Source organism: Leguminivora glycinivorella, chromosome 8 (assembly GCF_023078275.1).
Source record: "Leguminivora glycinivorella isolate SPB_JAAS2020 chromosome 8, LegGlyc_1.1, whole genome shotgun sequence".
Lineage (NCBI taxonomy): Eukaryota > Metazoa > Arthropoda > Insecta > Lepidoptera > Tortricidae > Leguminivora > Leguminivora glycinivorella.
Genome location: NC_062978.1, coordinates 6,416,645 through 6,436,522, shown reverse-complemented (window position 1 = coordinate 6,436,522; position 19,878 = coordinate 6,416,645). Strand labels below are relative to the sequence as shown.

Genomic DNA, 19,878 nt, shown 5'->3' with positions numbered 1-19,878 from the left:
GACCTTCGAACCTTGAAGAAAAGTGCCTACTAAGTTCCAAAGGCCGGTCACGACCCTGGACATATGTAACACCAGAGGCATTAGACACTGCCAGATGTCCAGGGATGGTGTGGTAATAGCTTCCCTTCAGGCGATCCGTCCATTCGTTTACCTCCTTAATAATATAAAAAAATGTATGTTCCGCGTTAACGTTTTATAACTCCGTAATGATACTCTAAAGTTATACAGTTCTTCGAAAAATGCATCCGAAGCGGATACGCGGAGTGTGTTTTAGTACGGCGCCGTGCCGACCGCAGCAACGGTAGCTCTGATAACGGTCCGCCAATTGGAGGGACAATACGCACGCCGCACGCTACATCAGCGATGTATTATAAAATGTTAAGCTCGTGTATTTTCAAATGTGCATGTGTGCCTATGTTCGGGCTGTAGACGTCTCAGAAGATGTTTTGGGTCAAAACAAAGGTTATACAAGTTTGCAGACCGCGCATGGCAATTTCTGGGGCCCATATACGATAACCACTCACAAGTCAACCTAACCTAAGTCCCAGCGTACTTCTTTAAGTACAGCCCATATTCGAGTTACGTATACTCTTACAGAAAAAAAAAAGAAAGTTCAAAATTGAAAAATATGCTTGGGTCTTACAAGGTTATATGTATTATGCTACTGTTTAATAATCCTTTGTAGTTGCAATTTGTATAGCGTCTGAGAACACTGTTTGCCTAAAACTTTATTTACATTTGTTTACATTCGACCCCATTGCTCAAAACAACTAAACGTTTGTACGGTACTTATGCATTATGGTTGCGACCACAGAGACCCGTTGTGTTTCAAAAGCATCAAAAGCACGTATTTGTACGAATAAAACCTTAACAAAGCTACATTAATCGGTCAACAACATAGTCCATTTGAACCTTGCAGAACAGAGCTAACGGGTTATTAAGAGCATAACGAATTTTAGGGCTTTACCGTTCCGCCCAATCTAAGGTTTAATTTGACATGAAATTTTGAAACGGAATCTTACAAAGCAGTTAGGTTTGTGACCAAATTCAATAGGCACAGGAAGACGTCTCAATAGCTAGTTAGATAATTTTTGAAGCGGTGTATTAATGCTCCCACACGGGGAAATGTTATGCACCATTAGGAAGACAAGACTGAAAACTAATACACACAGCACGGCGGCAAATTCGACTGCGTGAAACGATGATGATGATATTGATAATTGATAAAAAAATATTCAATGTCCTATTGACGACGGATTTGCAGCGTAAATTGGTACAGCCAGACAGACAATCAGTCACATTAACAATCCTAGTGCCAATTAGCAGGAATTCTTGATCATTTCCACGATCGATTTTTAAGCAGACGCTGTCAGAAATGAAAAAATTCTAACACAACACGCCTTAACACAGAAAATGCCACACAGCCAAAGTATTTGTAAAACCTGAAGGACATAGACAACACAACACAATGTCTGCAAACACGTGGACTGAATACCGAAGGAGGGTTCTTCGAGAAAGCTAGACGTTTTTGAGCTTAGTCATGCCGCGTGTAGCCTTGGTTCTGTGCGTCATGGAACTGATAAACTCTCTATATGTAGGTTGATTGCAAAACTGACCATGGTTTTAAAGAAAACTTCTACTTCATCTTCATTTTTTTTGTGATTTTCCTAGGGAAATTTTATGTGACTCTGCTGCAATGTCAACTAAGAAGGTAGTTAATCGTAAAAGGTATTTAGCAGCTTAGCATTATGAGTGGCAAATAACTGACAGTCTGATATCTTTTGGCGACCTGGTAATATTTGGCCCTACCCATAAGACCCCTCAAAGTAAGAATTTGGGCTTCTAAAACTCCGATATTCTAAAATAACTTAGTGCAACAAAACCCCCATAGATAAGTTCTAGTTTCAATTGGTTTAAAGGTCTGTGGGTGCCACACCTGGGGCCCATTTCTCAAAACTGAAAGTTACAAGTTAAAAGCGGAAGTCTCTTTCCAACTTGTCATATTAGACATTGACAACCACTTGTAAATTGTAACTTGTAGTTTCGAGAAATGGGCCCCTAGCCGATACAAGATGGAATGGACTTACATACTGCGGCGAGCCAGCAAGCGACTCACCTGCAACAAACAACGCGAACGTTCATTGGCGGACGGTTTACACACCACCACCAGTTCAAACCAGTCGACCAACCACCACTCAGCCAACACCACCAACCTCCACCCAGCCAACACCACCAACGGCATCAACCCAAATAACACCATCAGCCAACACCACCAGTCAACACCAACACCATGAACACCATCAGTCAGTTAGTCTCGAAAGGGCTCAACGCTCTGTTCTAAAAGTGATGTTCAAAAAACCCTTTCGATTTCCAACCTCTGATCTGTACGCCCAAGCTCAGGTTTTAAACGTCCGTCAGCTTTTCTTACACAAAATTTGTTTACACACACATAGAGTTTCTAAATCATTGCCTTCATATAATGACTTAGTTAAAAAACGCATTTTCAGTTTACCAATTCCCAAAGTAAGTTCCGCCTTTGGAAAACGTTTTGGAGATCGTATCAGAGTGACTACTTACAATTCCATACTTAAACATTGTAATCTTAGATCTAGTACCTATTTAGAAGCAAAAAAATCCTATTTAATTTCTTAATTTCTCTGAATTATGCCGAGACAGAAGCTATTATAGACAACGCATGTTAGCTCAAGTGTTGTTTTTATGCATGCTCAATGTGTAATATTTTTGTTATCGTTAATTTCATGTATCATAAAACCAAAAGCTGGATTTTATATTTTATGTTTCTTTACCTTTACTTCTGTTGGATAAATTGTAACTGGTACCCTGCGATACAGGCATAGCCTAGTGCGGGGGCCCCTGTCACATTATGTAATGTAACTATTGGAAATAAAGATATATATTTTTTTTTTTTTTTTTTTTTTTTTTTTTTAGCTAAACTATCATCAGTTCAATCTACTTACACCGGTCCAAGATTCTTTTGCAAAAGTTTCAAAACAATAAAGAGGTCACTTCAATTCTTTTTCTTGGAAACAAACTTGCATTAATAAGTTGGATGTTTCGTGTCATGTAACAAGGATTGGATTCAATTTCATTTAACTAATGGTACAAATTACTATTTTATTTAGCAAGTTTGTGCGGCGACACTGGTCACAAGGATTCTTTTGACTTTGGTCGATTGTTCACATGTTGTCAATTACAACAGTAAAGTTTTAGTGATTTAGCCCACACCTATGGACATTTGGAATGCAAATAAAGATCTATCTATCTATTTACTTCGTAATAAACACGTGCCTAAAGGTGAGTATATTGGAGTACAAAACACCTAGCTCTTTATGAAGTATAGTAATGTATAAGTATGAACCAATGCCCACACTACACCACCAGCCCAGTACGCCCATAGTCCAACACTATCAGCTAATCGACAGGTACAATTAATTAGACCAAAATCTATTAACCCACCTAAGCGACACATTAATTTAAGCACACCGAAAGACTCGTCAAGAGTGTCAAGACTACCATCAGACCTTAACCACGTAGGTAAAAATACAGGGCAATAGCAAGAGACAGGGACATATTAGCTCCGCAAAATCCACTAATACATATCCCTGGGACCTGGGGCTGATGAAGTATATTTATTCCCTATCAATCTATCAATTATGGCTCGTCTTTGACGGTGTAAATAAGATTCTCGATATTCCGGGAAATTTAAAAGCATATTACCAACATCCTGCAGCGAAACGGGAACGAGGATATTGCACAAAATTGTGCTTCAATTTCTGCAGCTGAGAGGAAAGTGTCATTTTTGACTCGCAGCGGAAGTTGCCAGCCGGCACAGACAGTTTCCTATCGATAAATTCAATTGCGTAACACGTATTGCAATCGCCAGGCCTAATTTATGTTATATTAATGCAAGGATTTTTAGTTGTGCAGTCGGTTTTGGAGTTTTGGTGAGCAAAAAGTGGTGGAATAGTTGATAGAAACCATAAACTGGCGTCTTAAACGTCATGGAAAATGACATTCATTACAAACTGAACAGCACCCCCAAATGTTTACAAACTGGAACCTAAAATATACAGGGTGGGGCCTGTAACAAAAGCAAAAAATTAAACTGTAGGCTATACTCCTTAAACTGACCAACGTTCAGTGACTTTTAAAAATTATGAAGTCTTTAAATTTTCAATTTTTCATACAAAATAAATATTAGCTTCAATGTACGCCATTATTGTTGTCATTGACGTTGTCTGTCACACTTTAGACTTAGCAGAATTCGCAATACATTACCTCTTAGAAAAAACTTTCAAGGGTGATAAAAATCAAAATACAAGTTATTTTTAAAAGTCGCTGAACAAATGTTGATCAGTATAAGGAGAATAGCCTACAGTTTAATTTTTTGCTTTTGTTACAGGCCCCACTCTGTATACATTTCCCGTGACGTTTGTTACGCTATTTCTGAAACGTCAAAGCTCATGTCATGGTCTATTTGCGGAATCGAAATTTGAACTACTCTTTAACTACTTTTTCATTATTATAGGAATATTATTTACTCATGATTTAATTATTTGGTGTAGTATAAGTGCTAATTAAGTAATAATAATCAGCGTTAAACTGGAATTCTAGTAATCGGTCAAACCACCGGATCAAAGTGATCGACAGATTAATTAATTATTAAAACCATCAAAGCCCGTAGGCCGTAGTTCTAAGCCATTTGATTTGCAGTTACTATAGCACTAGATTAGCGGTTTATCCGACGAATTTGACAAGTAAACATAGCTTGCAATCGACAGTTAGTATTTGACAATCAGATCAGAGGCTATTTGGTTATACCGAGACTGATGAGTAGGTATCGTAGAATATACTTATATATCTTCATCACTATCATTATCAGCCCTTTATTTCCCCACTGCTGAGCATAGACCCCTCTTCCTTTCATTTCATATTTTATCTCTCATTCAATCTCTCTCACACAGTCCATCCACCTTTTCCTCGGTTTTCCTCTCCCGTTCCTTTCTTCAATTGAAGTTGGATATGTCTTAGTATTTATTAAGGTTCGCCAAGACTAGCTAGCTAGCTGTGATTCTGAATATTCTGATGTACGGTCAACAATTTGAATCAAAATAGATCCTAGGCCACACTATAAATCTGTCTTATTGACACCGTGCTTTATTTGCAACAGAAGTCACTTTGAAGCTTACTGAGAAAAGGTTCTACAGTGTAACACTATAAACTCTCGCGTTTTGTACACATTTTTAAAGACACACACGGGTCGAACGTGATAAAACACACAACGCGGTTCTACAGTGGGCTAGGATTCAAATTGGTTGACTCAGGTTGACTGTACCTAGGTGGTACTGTATCACCCTGACTACATTTGTGCCCAGCCCGTGTCCTTTGGGATTCTTACATATGACTAGCACGGAACGTGTGCGTGATATTTATTTGGGAAACATCGCCTCCGGATGTAACATATTGTGGTTTTTCCTTGACCAAATATTTATATTAATTAAATAGGACGATAGTTTCATTTAACTTTAATTGAATTGGAAGGCGAGTATAAATATTTTGAACCCATGTAATAGGTGCAAAATTGTAGATCTACATTTGGTCTGATCAAATCGATGTTTTTTTGCGCGTGACTTTTTTAACTTTATTACAATATGTCAATAGAAGAGCGAAGTGCGACTAAAAACGGTGCTAACGTAGGAACCTTTAAGCCGGGTCTTACTAAAAGTATGTATTTCTTTTTAAGTTTGAAATATGGTCGGTCGGTAGTCGCTTAAACACTTGTGACCTTGCAGTTTGTCCTTTTTATGCATGGCGTCCTAGTCACCTTGCCCCATTGTGCGGTATTTTCCAACGCGAATAAAAAATAGAGATAATTTGATTAGGATGAACATTATACAGTGAAAGACTGCATGATGTAACCGACCATTTGCTAAATGCTAATCGAAGTGCATCATCACCGTATTCATAGACAGATATATCGGCGGCCGATCGTAAGATCCGGCAATTCGTTAAATTCCTAGACATACGCTGAACTCCTATTACTACGACTATTTTTAGACTATCCCCTAGGATGCTATTTCTGGGCTGTTTGCCCTTTGGGCATCTGAAGAAACCTAAACCTAAACTTAAGGACCCTGTCCTGCATATATTTATATTGGTCTAATAACTACTATCAAAACACTACACAGGAAATTTATGATCGCCTGGCCCCGTAGCCGAATGGCATTTCTCCGACGCCAAACGAAAGCGATACGCCGCTGGCTCTGTCGCGCCAATACGCAAGCGCGATAGAGATAGATATCTACTAGCGCTTCGTTTCGTGAGCGTTTCGTGAGCGATTGTGCCATTCGGCTAGCCACCCTGATATTAATACGACATATACCTACATAACGATTACAAATAAATGATATCACTCAAACCCGGTAGTGTATAATCATGTGCTATTTTGCCTCGGCGAAACCATAATGAAAAATTGTAAATCAATTCATTATATAGTGAAATGGTGTGCTACTCTGCGGCGGCGCCACCATAATGAAATTCAACTAATTATATGTTAAAATGATGTTCGTAAGACGTACAGTATGTACGTATAATTTTATGACTGTACCTATAGCGGGAAACGAAATAATGGGCTTTTATTGTGGCGCCGCTGCAGAGGATGCTCTGCAGCGGCGCCACTCAGTTCTCATAGATAGATATGACATCATCTACTTTTTTCTCATGGAAATTGATGTACCAATGCTGTTTATTATGTACGTATTGAAAAAATCACTATAACTTAGTAAATTTATGTACTTTCAGTAATTCCGCATTCCGCCTGAACGGTATGAGCTAGTATGTAAGGAGGTGTACCTACGGGTAAGCGAGAGGAAGATATGTTCCTTCCCGCTCGCTCCGCGCTCGGCGCGTTTCGTTCTAGGTTTCAATAATTATTATTAAATTTATGCCCCTGTTGTACACTTTGCTTTTTACTTCGATTGCGAGGAATTAATTATATTTTTCTCGGCAATTTACACCACGAAATTGTCGTAAAGCGAAAGAACATAATAGGTATATAAGATAACCAATTCCCGCCAACTTTTTTTCAACATGTGATCAGAGTTTCAGACGCTTGGTTTTTTGCCAAGTCAAAAAATTTTTAAACGATAAGTAATCGAATCCTATTTTATTTAATTTACTTAATTTAATGACAGAAAATACGGAATTCTAATAAATTATAGCAAAAATAAAATAACCTATCAAAGTTTTGTCACCTACACAATTTTATTGCTCAATAAAATTGTGCAATATGTTTTAACTGTTTGTCTCTTGAGACCGATTACCTTAGTCTTAGGCCGGCACGGCAACAGACAGTCTTGAAATTCATAATTTGATAAAGTCATAGGCTTCCCACAGACAGTCTTAAAAATTCATAATCTTAAAAAAAACTTGTATGCAATCTGACAGTTCAAACTGACACTGACAAGACACTGACAGATCTGTCAGTGTCAATTTGCATACAATTTTTTTTTAAGATTATGAATTTTTAAGACTGTCTGTGGGAAGCCATAATCAGTACAAAAATCAGATCGAGTGCACGGAGTTCCATACAATTTCGCGACCGTCCACACTAGGGCTTCCAATACCGGGATCCCGGGATCCCGCCTTTTTTTGGGCACATTTCAATACCTGTATTTAATTTAGTAATACCGGGATCCCGGTATTTTTAGTAACTACCAAATGAACGTAAATCACTCATCAAAAATGTTAAATTTCTGCATCACGATGGTTACTACACGCGTAAATCTTCTTCTTGCTCTCGTTTTTCGATTTGACACATTCTCTGTTTGGTGTTTTTGCAATATTTGTATGAAAATGATTGTTTTTTCGATGATTAGCTAGATAAAGAATTAAAGATACGTGTCAAAAGCATTCATTGAGGAGGGTCGGCCGCGAACATTTTTTGACACATTTGTCGCACTTGTGAATTCGCACGTAAGTGTGACAGAGGAGCAACACATCAAACGTAGTTGTAACAGGACACAAATCCTCTGTAAACAAATCGCCTTGATGCATCTATATCATAGATATAACTTTTCAAAAATTGGTTAATGCATACGAACTAACGTATACCGTAGCTACTCTATTTTTACTATGCGTGTGCGTTAGTGTGTTGAACTCTATCTAGCTCAAAACTTTGCCGTACATAACATTCCCTATACTTAGTACCGAAATTGGGAAATCACTCCTTAACTATCAAAATCAAGAAAAATACTTTTCTAATCCGTAAATTAAGTGTTCCTATTCCGCGGATAATCTTTTTGATTTTGATTATCATGGATTTCCGCAAAGTAATGTGTGATTCCATAGATTATTTCTTAATGTGATTTTTGATAATCTATGTCGGACAATTCAGCTTTTTTGGCTAATTGTTCAATGATTTGGCGGATTTATTTTATTAGTGCATTAGCGCCTCTAGCGCCACGAAATACAAAAATACCACTAAATTGTACCACAGATATTGATTACAATGTGTTTCTAAAAAAAAATCATCTCATGTTCTAATTTCAAAAGTCAATGATGAAACTATAATCGAGAAATGCTTCTTAATGCTTGTTATTTAATAAAGTGATATTATAGTTAAACCTACAGCACAACTACACCATTAACACTGACTATAAAATGTAACACAGCATGAATGAGCCACAGCAGCTTCCTAGTATCACAGCCATACTAAAGAAGAGGCGATTGAGGTGGCTCGGGCATGTGTATCGAATGGAGCGGACTCGTTTGCCACGCTGGGAGATGTTGTAGATGCAAAAAGACCGGTCGGACGGCCAACGCTGCGCTTTAAAGATTGCGTGAAGCGTGACATGGTCACATTTGATATTCCATGCGACCCGTGGCAACGACTGGCCGAAGACCGAACCACGTGGCGCCGTGTTGTCCATGACGTTCAATCCAAGCACGACAATGCCTGGTTCTCCTCCTTGAATGATAAACGCATGAGGCGTCACGAGCAAGCCTCTAAACCCCGCTCATCTGGGGGAGCATACACCTGCCGTGTGTGCGGACGAGGGATCCTCTATCGAATTGGGCTGTACAGCCACAAACGTAAGTGTCGCAAGGATGCCGTTTGAACCATCTGGTTATATATGCAAAGGCTTGTTATTATTAAAATGTAAAAGGTTCTATTCTGCACGAGCTTAAAGAGATCGATTTGGCAGAAAACATGGTTTGCTATAGCCGCGTCTTCTTGTGAAATATCCGATATGGCGGCGATATCTAACTTACAGAATCACCTGAGTAGAGATCTGGCGCTCTTTCCCGTTTGCTTTTATACTGCGTACTTGGGACTGAGGACTCATAACAAAAATAAAGAGCACAGGGCGTAGCCCTTTGAACTATGTATACTTAAAAACAATAGAAGTTGAACGGACTTGGCCACATAAGTTTGCGAACCGTTTGGGTTGAAATCGAAACTTATGAAGTTGGAAATGTAATCGATTTGACACCTCACTAAGTCGGATTGGCAAGATTCCGCTGTAGTATATAACACGCATGAAAAGTAACGAGATTTTGAATAAAATTTGTTATTTTAAGCAAATTACTTGGTTTTTATATTTTCCCGATTTCAATACCGGGATCCCGGAATTGAAATCGCCAATACCGGAATGAATACCGGTATTGGATAAGGTCCGGTATTTGGAAGCCCTAGTCCACACACACTCTTGTTTTTTAAGATTATGAATTTTAAGACTGTCTGTTGCCGTGCCTGCCTAAGACTAAGGTAATCGGTCTCAAGAGACAAACAGTTAAAACATATTGCACAATTTTATTGAGCAATAAAATTGTGTAGGTGACAAAACTTTGATAGGTTATTTTATTTTTGCTATAATTTATTAGAATTCCGTATTTTCTGTCATTAAATTAAGTAAATTAAATAAAATAGGATTCGATTACTTATCGTTTAAAAATTTTTTGACTTGGCAAAAAACCAAGCGTCTGAAATTGTGATCACATGTTGAAAAAAAAGTTGGCGGGAATTGGTTATCTTATATACCTATTATGTTCTTTCGCTTTACGACAATTTCGTGGTGTAAATTGCCGAGAAAAATATAATTAATTCCTCGCAATCGAAGTAAAAAGCAAAGTGTACAACAGGGGCATAAATTTAATAATAATTATTGAAACCTAGAACGAAACGCGCCGAGCGCGGGAGCGAGCGGGAAGGAACATATCTTCCTCTCGCTTACCCGTAGGTACACCTCCTTACATACTAGCTCATACCGTTCAGGCGGAATGCGGAATTACTGAAAGTACATAAATTTACTAAGTTATAGTGATTTTTTCAATACGTACATAATAAACAGCATTGGTACATCAATTTCCATGAGAAAAAAGTAGATGATGTCATATCTATCTATGAGAACTGAGTGGCGCCGCTGCAGAGCATCCTCTGCAGCGGCGCCACAATAAAAGCCCATTGTTTCGTTTCCCGCTATAGGTACAGTCATAAAATTATACGTACATACTGTACGTCTTACGAACATCATTTTAACATATAATTAGTTGAATTTCATTATGGTGGCGCCGCCGCAGAGTAGCACACGTGAAATGATGTAAATGATGGAATGGAAGCATTTTGTCCTTCTCTGTCAATTAGTACCTTATATACTTGCTAAGATTCTAACAAGGAAAGCAAACATCTTTTCATGTTTGTCACGAAAGTCGAAACTATATTACAAGATAGGTAAGTATGTTCTGTGTTCCGCTTGTCATAATCATAATGATTTTTTTTTGTACACATTTACGATTCTTACATTCTACGAAACGAAAGTCTGTGGCTGAAAATTTGTAATAAATAATTCCGATTTCGTTTTTATTATTTTCTGTAGGGGCAATAATACTTTGATCCTGCTTTGAAGAATAAGCTCTTTTATAGCATTGGTAAATTATCGATATCAGTCTAAACATATTATAAAAATGAGTCCTTCAATGCGTCTGTCTTCATTTATGACGAACACCTGACAGATTTTCATGCAGTTTTCACCTGTCAGCGACATAACAACCATGACGCGTATTCACAGGCAAGCGACCTAGTCGCCGCAAAACCCTTAAGAGCAGGTGTGACGTCACATTGGAGACGCGAGGACGGTGGTAATTGAATAGGCGATTGAAGGTCGCGGCGATTGTCTCCACTTGACTCGTGGCCTGCCTCCAGCTTATAAACAACGGACTGGAGAGAAATATCTCAGTATCAATATGGGAGAAAAATCACTTTTGCTCTCTTCTGCAGTATTCATTAGACTATAATGAAAACTTCTATCAGGCAACTTTACTGACTGATATAATGTTATTCTGCCCAGCTGGAAATGTTATTGTTGTGCACCGATAAACCTTTTAATCAATGTGTAAAATAGGCCCTAAGACTTTTGCCTTGCTATTATTGGATTGGGATTTCCGGTACCGAAAATAGAATCAGGATTTTCCGGCATTTATTAACACAGAACTCCTGATCCAGTTTAGATTCGGTCATCCATACTTAATGTTAATGCGAAAATGTCTATCTACTGGACCTATTTTAATTAAATTTGACATGTATGGCCGGGTTTTTGGGGATGGATATGAATAACCATTATAGCCTACTTTATTTTTGGAATCTACCTGTACCCTCGGGGGAAGGTGGTAAATTATACAGACTGTACTGCTACCACGAGTTGGCCTAATGCTAACGTCTTTATCTGCGGAACTTACCTTCTGTATGGAGCATTCCGCAATTTTCGAATTTTGTGAATCTTCTTCAGCTACAAGAACATAGAATACACATTCTTAGAAATGACAGAAATTGTATGTTAGCGTAATATATTTTTGTTATTTTATACTTGTCTGTCACATCAGTTTATCACGAACAAATGAAATGACTCAATGTGTTAAGGCTTAAAGCCTTGAAGGCTCACGTCCTGCGTAAGCCGTGGGTGTTCTAGACTAAACTAAGTAAACGCTAACAACCTTGGCGCCGAGAGTGCACGTCTGCGATGCAGGAAGCTAACACAATCGAAAGGCACTAGACAGATATCGCAAATAGGTATCACCACAGAATATATAATAGTACAAGTACAGAAGGCTCAGTCCTTTAATGTTCACAAAATGCCGCCATTATAAATTCTTACCTACATTAACAAATGGACTGCACGCTAGCAGCCGAGATTGAATTCTATTGCCCCGCACGAAGGTCGTCACCACTGAATGGGCCGCGAACTCGCGGCCGCCGGCATGTACTTGTAGCGCTGCGATAGAATCGTGGAGTGAGCCGCCCCTGGTATAACTACAACTAGCTCACTGTACAAATCTAACTACAAGCTGGGGGCCGATTTTAAATTGTCGACTTCGTGAATTTCGTTCAATAATATCTCCACTACTAGCGATTTAAATTCTACTACTAGGATCAAAAACGAGTGGTCTTTACGACTAGATTTAACACTACTAAATAGCCATCCTTTTTCAAAAATAGGATTACGTCGTTTTCCACAGACTTCCGAACGGCGAATTCATGCATTCGAGATTCAAAAATCGGTCCCTGTACACTTTACACGGTGGGCCTGAATAACCCGAAAGATTTTAACCACGTATTTTATATGTTATAATAAAGCAAAAAATATTATATGTATAACTTTTGTAATTTATGGAGAATTTTCTTTTTAGATTTTTGAGTACATGGGCTTCTGATAAGTCATAAGTGTCATAACCAAAAAAATAAGTTTTGAAGTCTTCGTTATTTTTTTTTTTTAGTGAGAGGTTTTTGCAAAGTTTTTAATTAGTTATGACAAGACTAGAATACATAGTGGTGTAAACTTCAGTAAAATGCCCGAGTTACGGCGAAAAACTGTTTTAGAGAAAGATGTAACTCTCTCTCTCCAAATCTATGCCAAATCCAGATTCATAATGACATGACATAATAATATTCTCTAAATGTCGTCAGGAATACACTGAAAATATTTCAGGTTATTCAGGCCCACCGTGTACAAATCTAACTACAACTAACTGTAGGTACACGGTACACTATACAAATCTATACCTACTTGCCTCATTTCTTATTATGGCTACATCACGGATTCTAACCGGTCACGATGATTAGATTTTGCTAAATATAAATATGCATATTACAAATCACACGATATTTGTAAAAACAAACACAGAATTTCCATTGACAATTTTATCTTCAATATTAGTTTTACTTCTCTGAATGGTGATCCGGGAAATGCACTATACCTATATCTACAAAAGAGATACAAATCACTAAGAAGAGATGTGCCTGTTATTTGAAGGGTTTCTTCGATTTCTTAGATCTTGACCTGATCTGGCTTGTGGCTTGTCCCTTTAGAAGCAATGGGATCCTTGCATTTTTTTTTATCATTATAAGAAGATTATAGATGAGGGATCTTCAGATACTATTAATAGCCTAGCGTGTCGTTGGCGCTTTGTCATTGCAAGCCAGTAATAAATTTAACGAGAATTATAGAGATTCGCCTTACAGACGTGTTTGAGTAAAACATAAAAAAGTTGCTGCCAGAATTGTCTCGAATATTTGGCAGCTATTCGGTACTCGGTCGCTCTCCATTGTGCACATTTTGAGTCACATATTATGAAAACACGTCACCTACAAAAGACAATGTTTGTAAGATTCAACCTTTGTCGCTCGTGGCATCTCTATAGTCGCTACCTGAGTGATGCACGCGAGACAGCAGCAACTTAAACATAGCTGTAAAACTGTGTATAACTATGGACCGGCAATTGCGAAAGACAAAGGACACACCGATAACAATGGGACAGAACAATGCTTATCATTATCGGCGTGACGTAACACAGGTGTCGTAGTACCTGCAGAAGCATGAGACGGTGTCCTCCAAGTCCAGAGGCAAGGCGGTCGGGACGGGGGACACGCTGCGGTACTTGACGTGGAGGACGCGCCGCGCCACGCGCGCTCCGCTCCGGCGCAAGATGCCGGCCGGCCACCGAGGTTTTTCCACACTCTCATCACTCCCCGAGCTCATCGCGCCGGCGGCGACGCCGCGCAAAAAACACAAAAACGCACGTTCACTCGTGCGCGCGCAACACGACTGACGGGGCCGCGCGCGCGCGGTGACGTCACACCTTATCAGCACACCTGAGGCCGCGATAGCGTCTCCCTAGATTGTCGCTCTTATCAGGAATCCCCGTGGTTTCCATTGGCTTGACGCATTGCCCGCGCGTGTAATGCTCAGTCAAATGGAGCTTGAAACTACTGTTTGTTGATTAAGCGCGCTACTCACACGCAAACACAAACATTTGGATGCAAGACGCGGTCTGCTAACGTGACACTAACCCACACGAAGATGACAACCCACTATGGGGGTTCACCACCACCATCACCACAACAGATCATCGGTTTATTTGCCAACTGGTCTGAGGACCTTTTAAAAGTGGAGGTACATGACCTTCAGCAATACCTAGACAGGACACATAATATAAATCTTATACCTATCTAGAATCCTAGATTTATCTTTTACCAGTAAAAAGATATAGGTACCTATGAAAATGCTACTTGAAAAATGATTTTTAAAATCCACCAATACCTACACATACGTTTGGCAAATATCTACAATGTTTTATGGCTTCTTTCCACATTTATTTATGTAAACAGCAATCATCGCTGCCAGTACAATAACCCTAAGTCACCTCACTATTCATATGCAAAACTTGACAAGTTTCCAAGTTCCAAGATAATGTATACATACATAAATACATTATTATACACCGTGTTTTTTTTTTGTTTTCCGTTAAATTCGACACGCAGTTAGGTTCATCATCAGGAACCAGCCTGTATAACAATTTTAGTTAAATTCACAAATAAAAACATTATTTTCATACATTCAATTAAATAAAAACTGGGTGTATTATACTCGTGCATACCTATACCACAGAATATATAATAGTACAAGTACAGAAGGCCCACTGCTTTGATGTTCACGAAATACCGCCTTATAAATGCCTACAACATTCTAACAAAGAAACGAGCCGCACGTGCGCAGCGTCGGACGATAGGGTTGCCTTGCCTGTGGATTAAAACGAATTAATACTCAGATGTAATGTTATGCTATTATATTCCAGTCTTGGGTACTTTCTAGATATATATAACAGTATTTATATATTTTTGTTTAAGTCCCAACAGGGGCGGCTCACTCCGCGATTCTATCGCCGCGCTACAAGTACATCCTGGCGGCCGCGAGTTCGCGGCCTACTCAGGGGTGGCGCGCGTTCTCACGGAATGCACGTTCGCACTTTCTATTGTTACTTTACGTCGCGAGTTTTTTTAAGGTTCATATACGATGTCCGCGTGTCGAAATGGCTACAAATCTTATACTATTAAACGAGCAATTCTTGTATATTTATTTATTTATTTATTTATTTATTTATCTATTTATTTATTTATACCGACGATCTCGGAAACCGCTCTAACGATTTCGCTGAAATTTGTTAAGTGGGGGTTTTAGTGGGTGAAAAATCGATCTAACATATCCTTAGGTCCCGGAAAACGCGAATTTTCGAGTTTTCACGCGTTTTTCTTCGCGCGCCATCTCGTGTGGAGTAGTTGTACTGTTGAGACAGAAGTCTTTCGGTCGATGTAAGTATTATTTACTTCAAAGACTAGATGGCGACACAGGTCAAGGCTAACACGAATAGAAAAATACACTGAGCTTTTGTGACGAAACGCGCGCCATCTCGTGTGGAGTAGCTGTGTTGTTAAGACTGAGAGTTCTTTCGATTGATCGATGTAGGTACTATTTATTTTAGAACTAGATGGCGACACAGGTCAAGGATACGAAACAGAACCGAGCGAAGCTCGGTCGCCCAGATATTACTTAGTTAAATAGACACCATGAATAAAATAAATACCATAGGTCATTCTTACACATATCTGCTACTGATTAAGTCCCACGGAAAAGTTCAATAAGGCTTGTAATGTTGTAAGTTGAACAAAAATATATAAATACAGTATATATACCTAGAAAGTACCCAAGACTTGAATATAATAGTATAACATTTTAATGTGAGTATTAATTCGTTTTAATCCATAGGTAACCCTACCGCCGGACGCCGCGCACGTGCGGCTCGTTTCTTTGTGAGAATTTTGTAGGTATTTAAAAAGGCGGCATTTCGTGAACATAAAAGCAGTGGGCCTTCTGTACTTGTACTATTATATATTCTGTGGTCCCAACATCACAAACCTTATTGAACTTTTCCGTTGGACTTAATCACTATAGTCCTGCGGCGCTGGCTATATTTTGAGCCCTAAGTTAAAATAATATTAAAGTCGATTCTGTTTTCGTTAATAGATACATTGTTAATTTATACATTTTACATTTCGTTTTGTGCAAAGTACCTAAGTTGCTTTTTCAGTAATTTGGTAAATTGTCGTTATAATTTTTGTTTTGACCTAATTTGCTCAAAAAAATATTCGAGATAAAACATGTAACTGTGTTGGATTTATAATGATATTTTTAACATGTATAAGTAGTTTGTGCAAATTTTGTCAATTGCGATATGGTATTATGTCATATCTAGCGAAACAGATACAAAAAAATATTCATGTTAAAAAAAAATAAGAAACGTCGCGTTGACTCCTTAAAATATGCCAATAAACTGATATTGTGCTGTCTTAAACAATTGCTTTATTAAAATTGCAATAATTTAGCTAAAATGTATTCTTAACATTGCAAAAAAATATTAGAGTTACTAGAGTTCACATCTCATCAACTTAAAAGGCATGATAAATAAGATACATGAATTTGTGCAAGTTTAATCAATTGCTCCTTAAATAATACGATATTAATATTAAGAGGGCTTTCAAAAAATCTGCTTGCTCGCATTTCGACGCCGGCGGCGCTGGCGCGCGCCTGTGTGCAGACGCACACTATAACCAGACGTATAACGATTGTAGCCAGCGGTACACACAGACATAGCGTACGATCCTCCTCGAACCGCAATTACGTGCGCCTAGAGCGAAAGGGATAGCATTCGGCGCGTCCCATAAGTTGTTTACAGATTACCACCATAGCCACGCCGTCAGTATCGTTGCGGACGAACTGTTATTGATACTTGCGTAAAAACACCAACTATTATTTGCATCATGGTTTTGTGCACTTTTAGTTTAATTATTTAACTTATCAGAGGTAATATTTCTATTAAGATGTGAAGTCGCGAAAATAAATAAGAAAACTTTTATAACATAATAAATTGTGTATTAATATTATAATATTATCTTAGGTTACCGCGATAGTTACTCATGAAATAAAAGTATGGAAATGAATTATATCGCGTATAATAAATGTATAATGCGTTTCCATAGTTTTATTTTATTTTGTGTATGATAATTATGTTTTCTATGTACCTATGTATAACTGAACTCTTTGGGTGCTTTGAAGAAAAATGTCATAATAATGTAAAATTGATAGTTTAGTCGGAGAAACTTTGCGTTATCTAAAATATATATCTAATTCAGGTTTCAATTAGAACATTTTTTTATTAGGTATTTTGATTCTTATCAGACTGGATTTTTGAAAACTTAGGGCCCATTTAGACGGTACGAGAACTCACACACGAGTTTTATAACATTGCCGACTGCGGTATCTGATGGCTGTACAAAATTGTACATAATCTCATTAGCCCGCAATGTAACTAAAATCGCATGCGAGTTCACACGCCGTCTAAATCAGGCTTAACTCACTAAATTAATTATGATTGTTTTCTCTGATGCACGTTTAGGAAAACCCGCGTATAATGCTAAATTAGTCGATCTTATTTGTAAAATTTAGACAATACTGAATACTGAAACTGAAATTTATAAGGCTTGTCCACGAAATAAAGTAGCCATCTATAGTTGGGCCTACATACTTATATAAAAACTTTTTGCAATACTAATACCTGGCATTCGAACGTAGGTATGATCAAGTTTAAGAAAAATATACATTAGATGTCACTTACAACATAAAAATAAATATGCCGAGAATAAATCCAAATATTCGTAAATTAATTATAGTCACCTATTGCACAGAAAAAGGAATTTCGATGCGACAACTCGCAAAACGGTTCAAAATATCTAAGGATGGTGTGCGAAAAGTTATAAAAAAGTTTGGGGAATATAATATACTAGGGGATCTGCCAGGCCGAGGTCGCAAAAAAGGCTGCGTGAAGCCGCAATTGGACGCAGCAATAGTTGCGGCGTTCCGTCGAAATCCATCGGCCTCTACCCGGGATGTAGCCAAAAAATTAAAGACTTCGGTTGGGAACGTGCAAAACGCTAAAAGAAGAAATTATTTACAGACTAGGAAGAAACAGAAAATCCCAAAAGGACTCCCGCCCAGCTCGAAAGAGCGAAATCTCGAGCTAAACTTTTGAGCAAATTTTTAATTCAAAATAGCGGCCGGTGCATTTTAATGGATGACGAGACATATGTAAAAAAAGATATGAAAACCTTACCAGGGCCTCAGTTTTATACGTGTGCGGCTGGCGAGGATATCCCAGAAAAGCACAAGTGCGTGGCTTTTGAGAAATTCGCCCCCAAGATACTAGTATGGCAAGCTATATGCTCTTGCGGGTTAAAGAGTTCGAGCTTTTTTACTACCGGCACAATCAACGGTGATGTTTACCGACAGGAATGCATCAAAAAGCGTATTTTGCCTTTATATAGGAGACATGCACTTCCGCCAATATTTTGGCCTGATTTAGCATCTGCTCATTACGCTAAAGCCACCTTAAATTTGCTTGATGCCGAGAACGTTAGTTATATTGCGAAAATCATGAACCCGCCAAATTGCCCAGAACTCCGCCCGATTGAAAGGTATTGGGCAAACATCAAGCGATACCTGCTCAAGAAAGGTGCAGTGGCCGACAATGAAGCTGACTTTAAACAAATTTGGAACGCAGCCGCTCGTCAGTTCAATAACAGTTCAATACGCACACTGATGGCAGGTGTTCGCAACAAAGTCAAGGAATTCGCCAATTCATAGAGTTTCTGTAAAATTTGGGTTACATTTTATTTTCAAAATGTTTTTACATATAAATATGTTTTTTGTTTTCAGTACTATAAGAAGTAAACGTTTTATTTTAATTTTTCTATGGCTACTTTATTTCGTGAACATGCCTTAATACGTATATCCTGTAGTACAATCTTCAAACAATTTTTTAAGGTAATATTTTGTTACTGTCAAAAAAGGAATATGTTTTTATCTATATCAAGAATCTCAAATGTCTAAAAGGGAACAGAATATTACGAGAGCAAAGTTTAGAGTTACAGGTTAAAGTAACACTACACATGTCAGAAAAAATCTGGCTCAAGAAAGTTTCAATACTTTTAATACAAAATACCAGTATACATTAAATATTTTATTTAACAACATTCTAGGTTTACTATTATAATCATACATCGTGGGTTCAAAAAATTCAAAAAATAATTAAACAAGTAGATGACGACAGTACTAAAAATAATGTGAAGTACCTACGATATCTGGTGTTTGGTGTTGGCTGGATGAGATTAGCTGAAGATCGGGAGCAGTGGCGTGCATTAGGAGAGGCCTATGTCCAGCAGTGGACGAGGATAGGCTGATAATGATGACCTACGATATCCAAATTAGGTCGTGTTATAAATTTAAACTAAACTGCTTTTCCATTACAAATTAAATCCAGTTAATTAACTTCATTTTTGTGAACAACTATTTACTTTAGATAATGAGCCAGTATAAATGAACCTCAAGTTTCTTTCCAGTTCACGAATAACTCCATAATCATAAAATTTTCAGATGAATGCGATGACAGTGACAAACAGGACAATTCAAACTT

The 19,878-nt window shown here is 38.1% G+C and overlaps 1 protein-coding gene across 5 annotated transcripts in view; it reads right to left on the bottom strand.

The window, feature by feature from the left end:
* Nucleotides 1-19,878, bottom strand: part of LOC125228950 — a 99,627-nt gene that overhangs the window by 58,234 nt on the left and 21,515 nt on the right. For 2 of the 5 annotated variants that reach the window (XM_048133677.1, XM_048133683.1), the window contains exon 2: nucleotides 2,088-2,116. Coding sequence is in view for 2 of the 5 variants with exons in the window: in XM_048133672.1 (XP_047989629.1) it covers nucleotides 13,882-14,054 (173 nt within the window). In the remaining 3 variants the exon portion in view is untranslated. Of the gene's footprint in view, nucleotides 1-2,087; nucleotides 2,117-13,881; nucleotides 14,168-19,878 lie in introns of those variants that run through there. The other 3 variants (XM_048133678.1, XM_048133672.1, XM_048133679.1) reach the window with 3 other exon arrangements.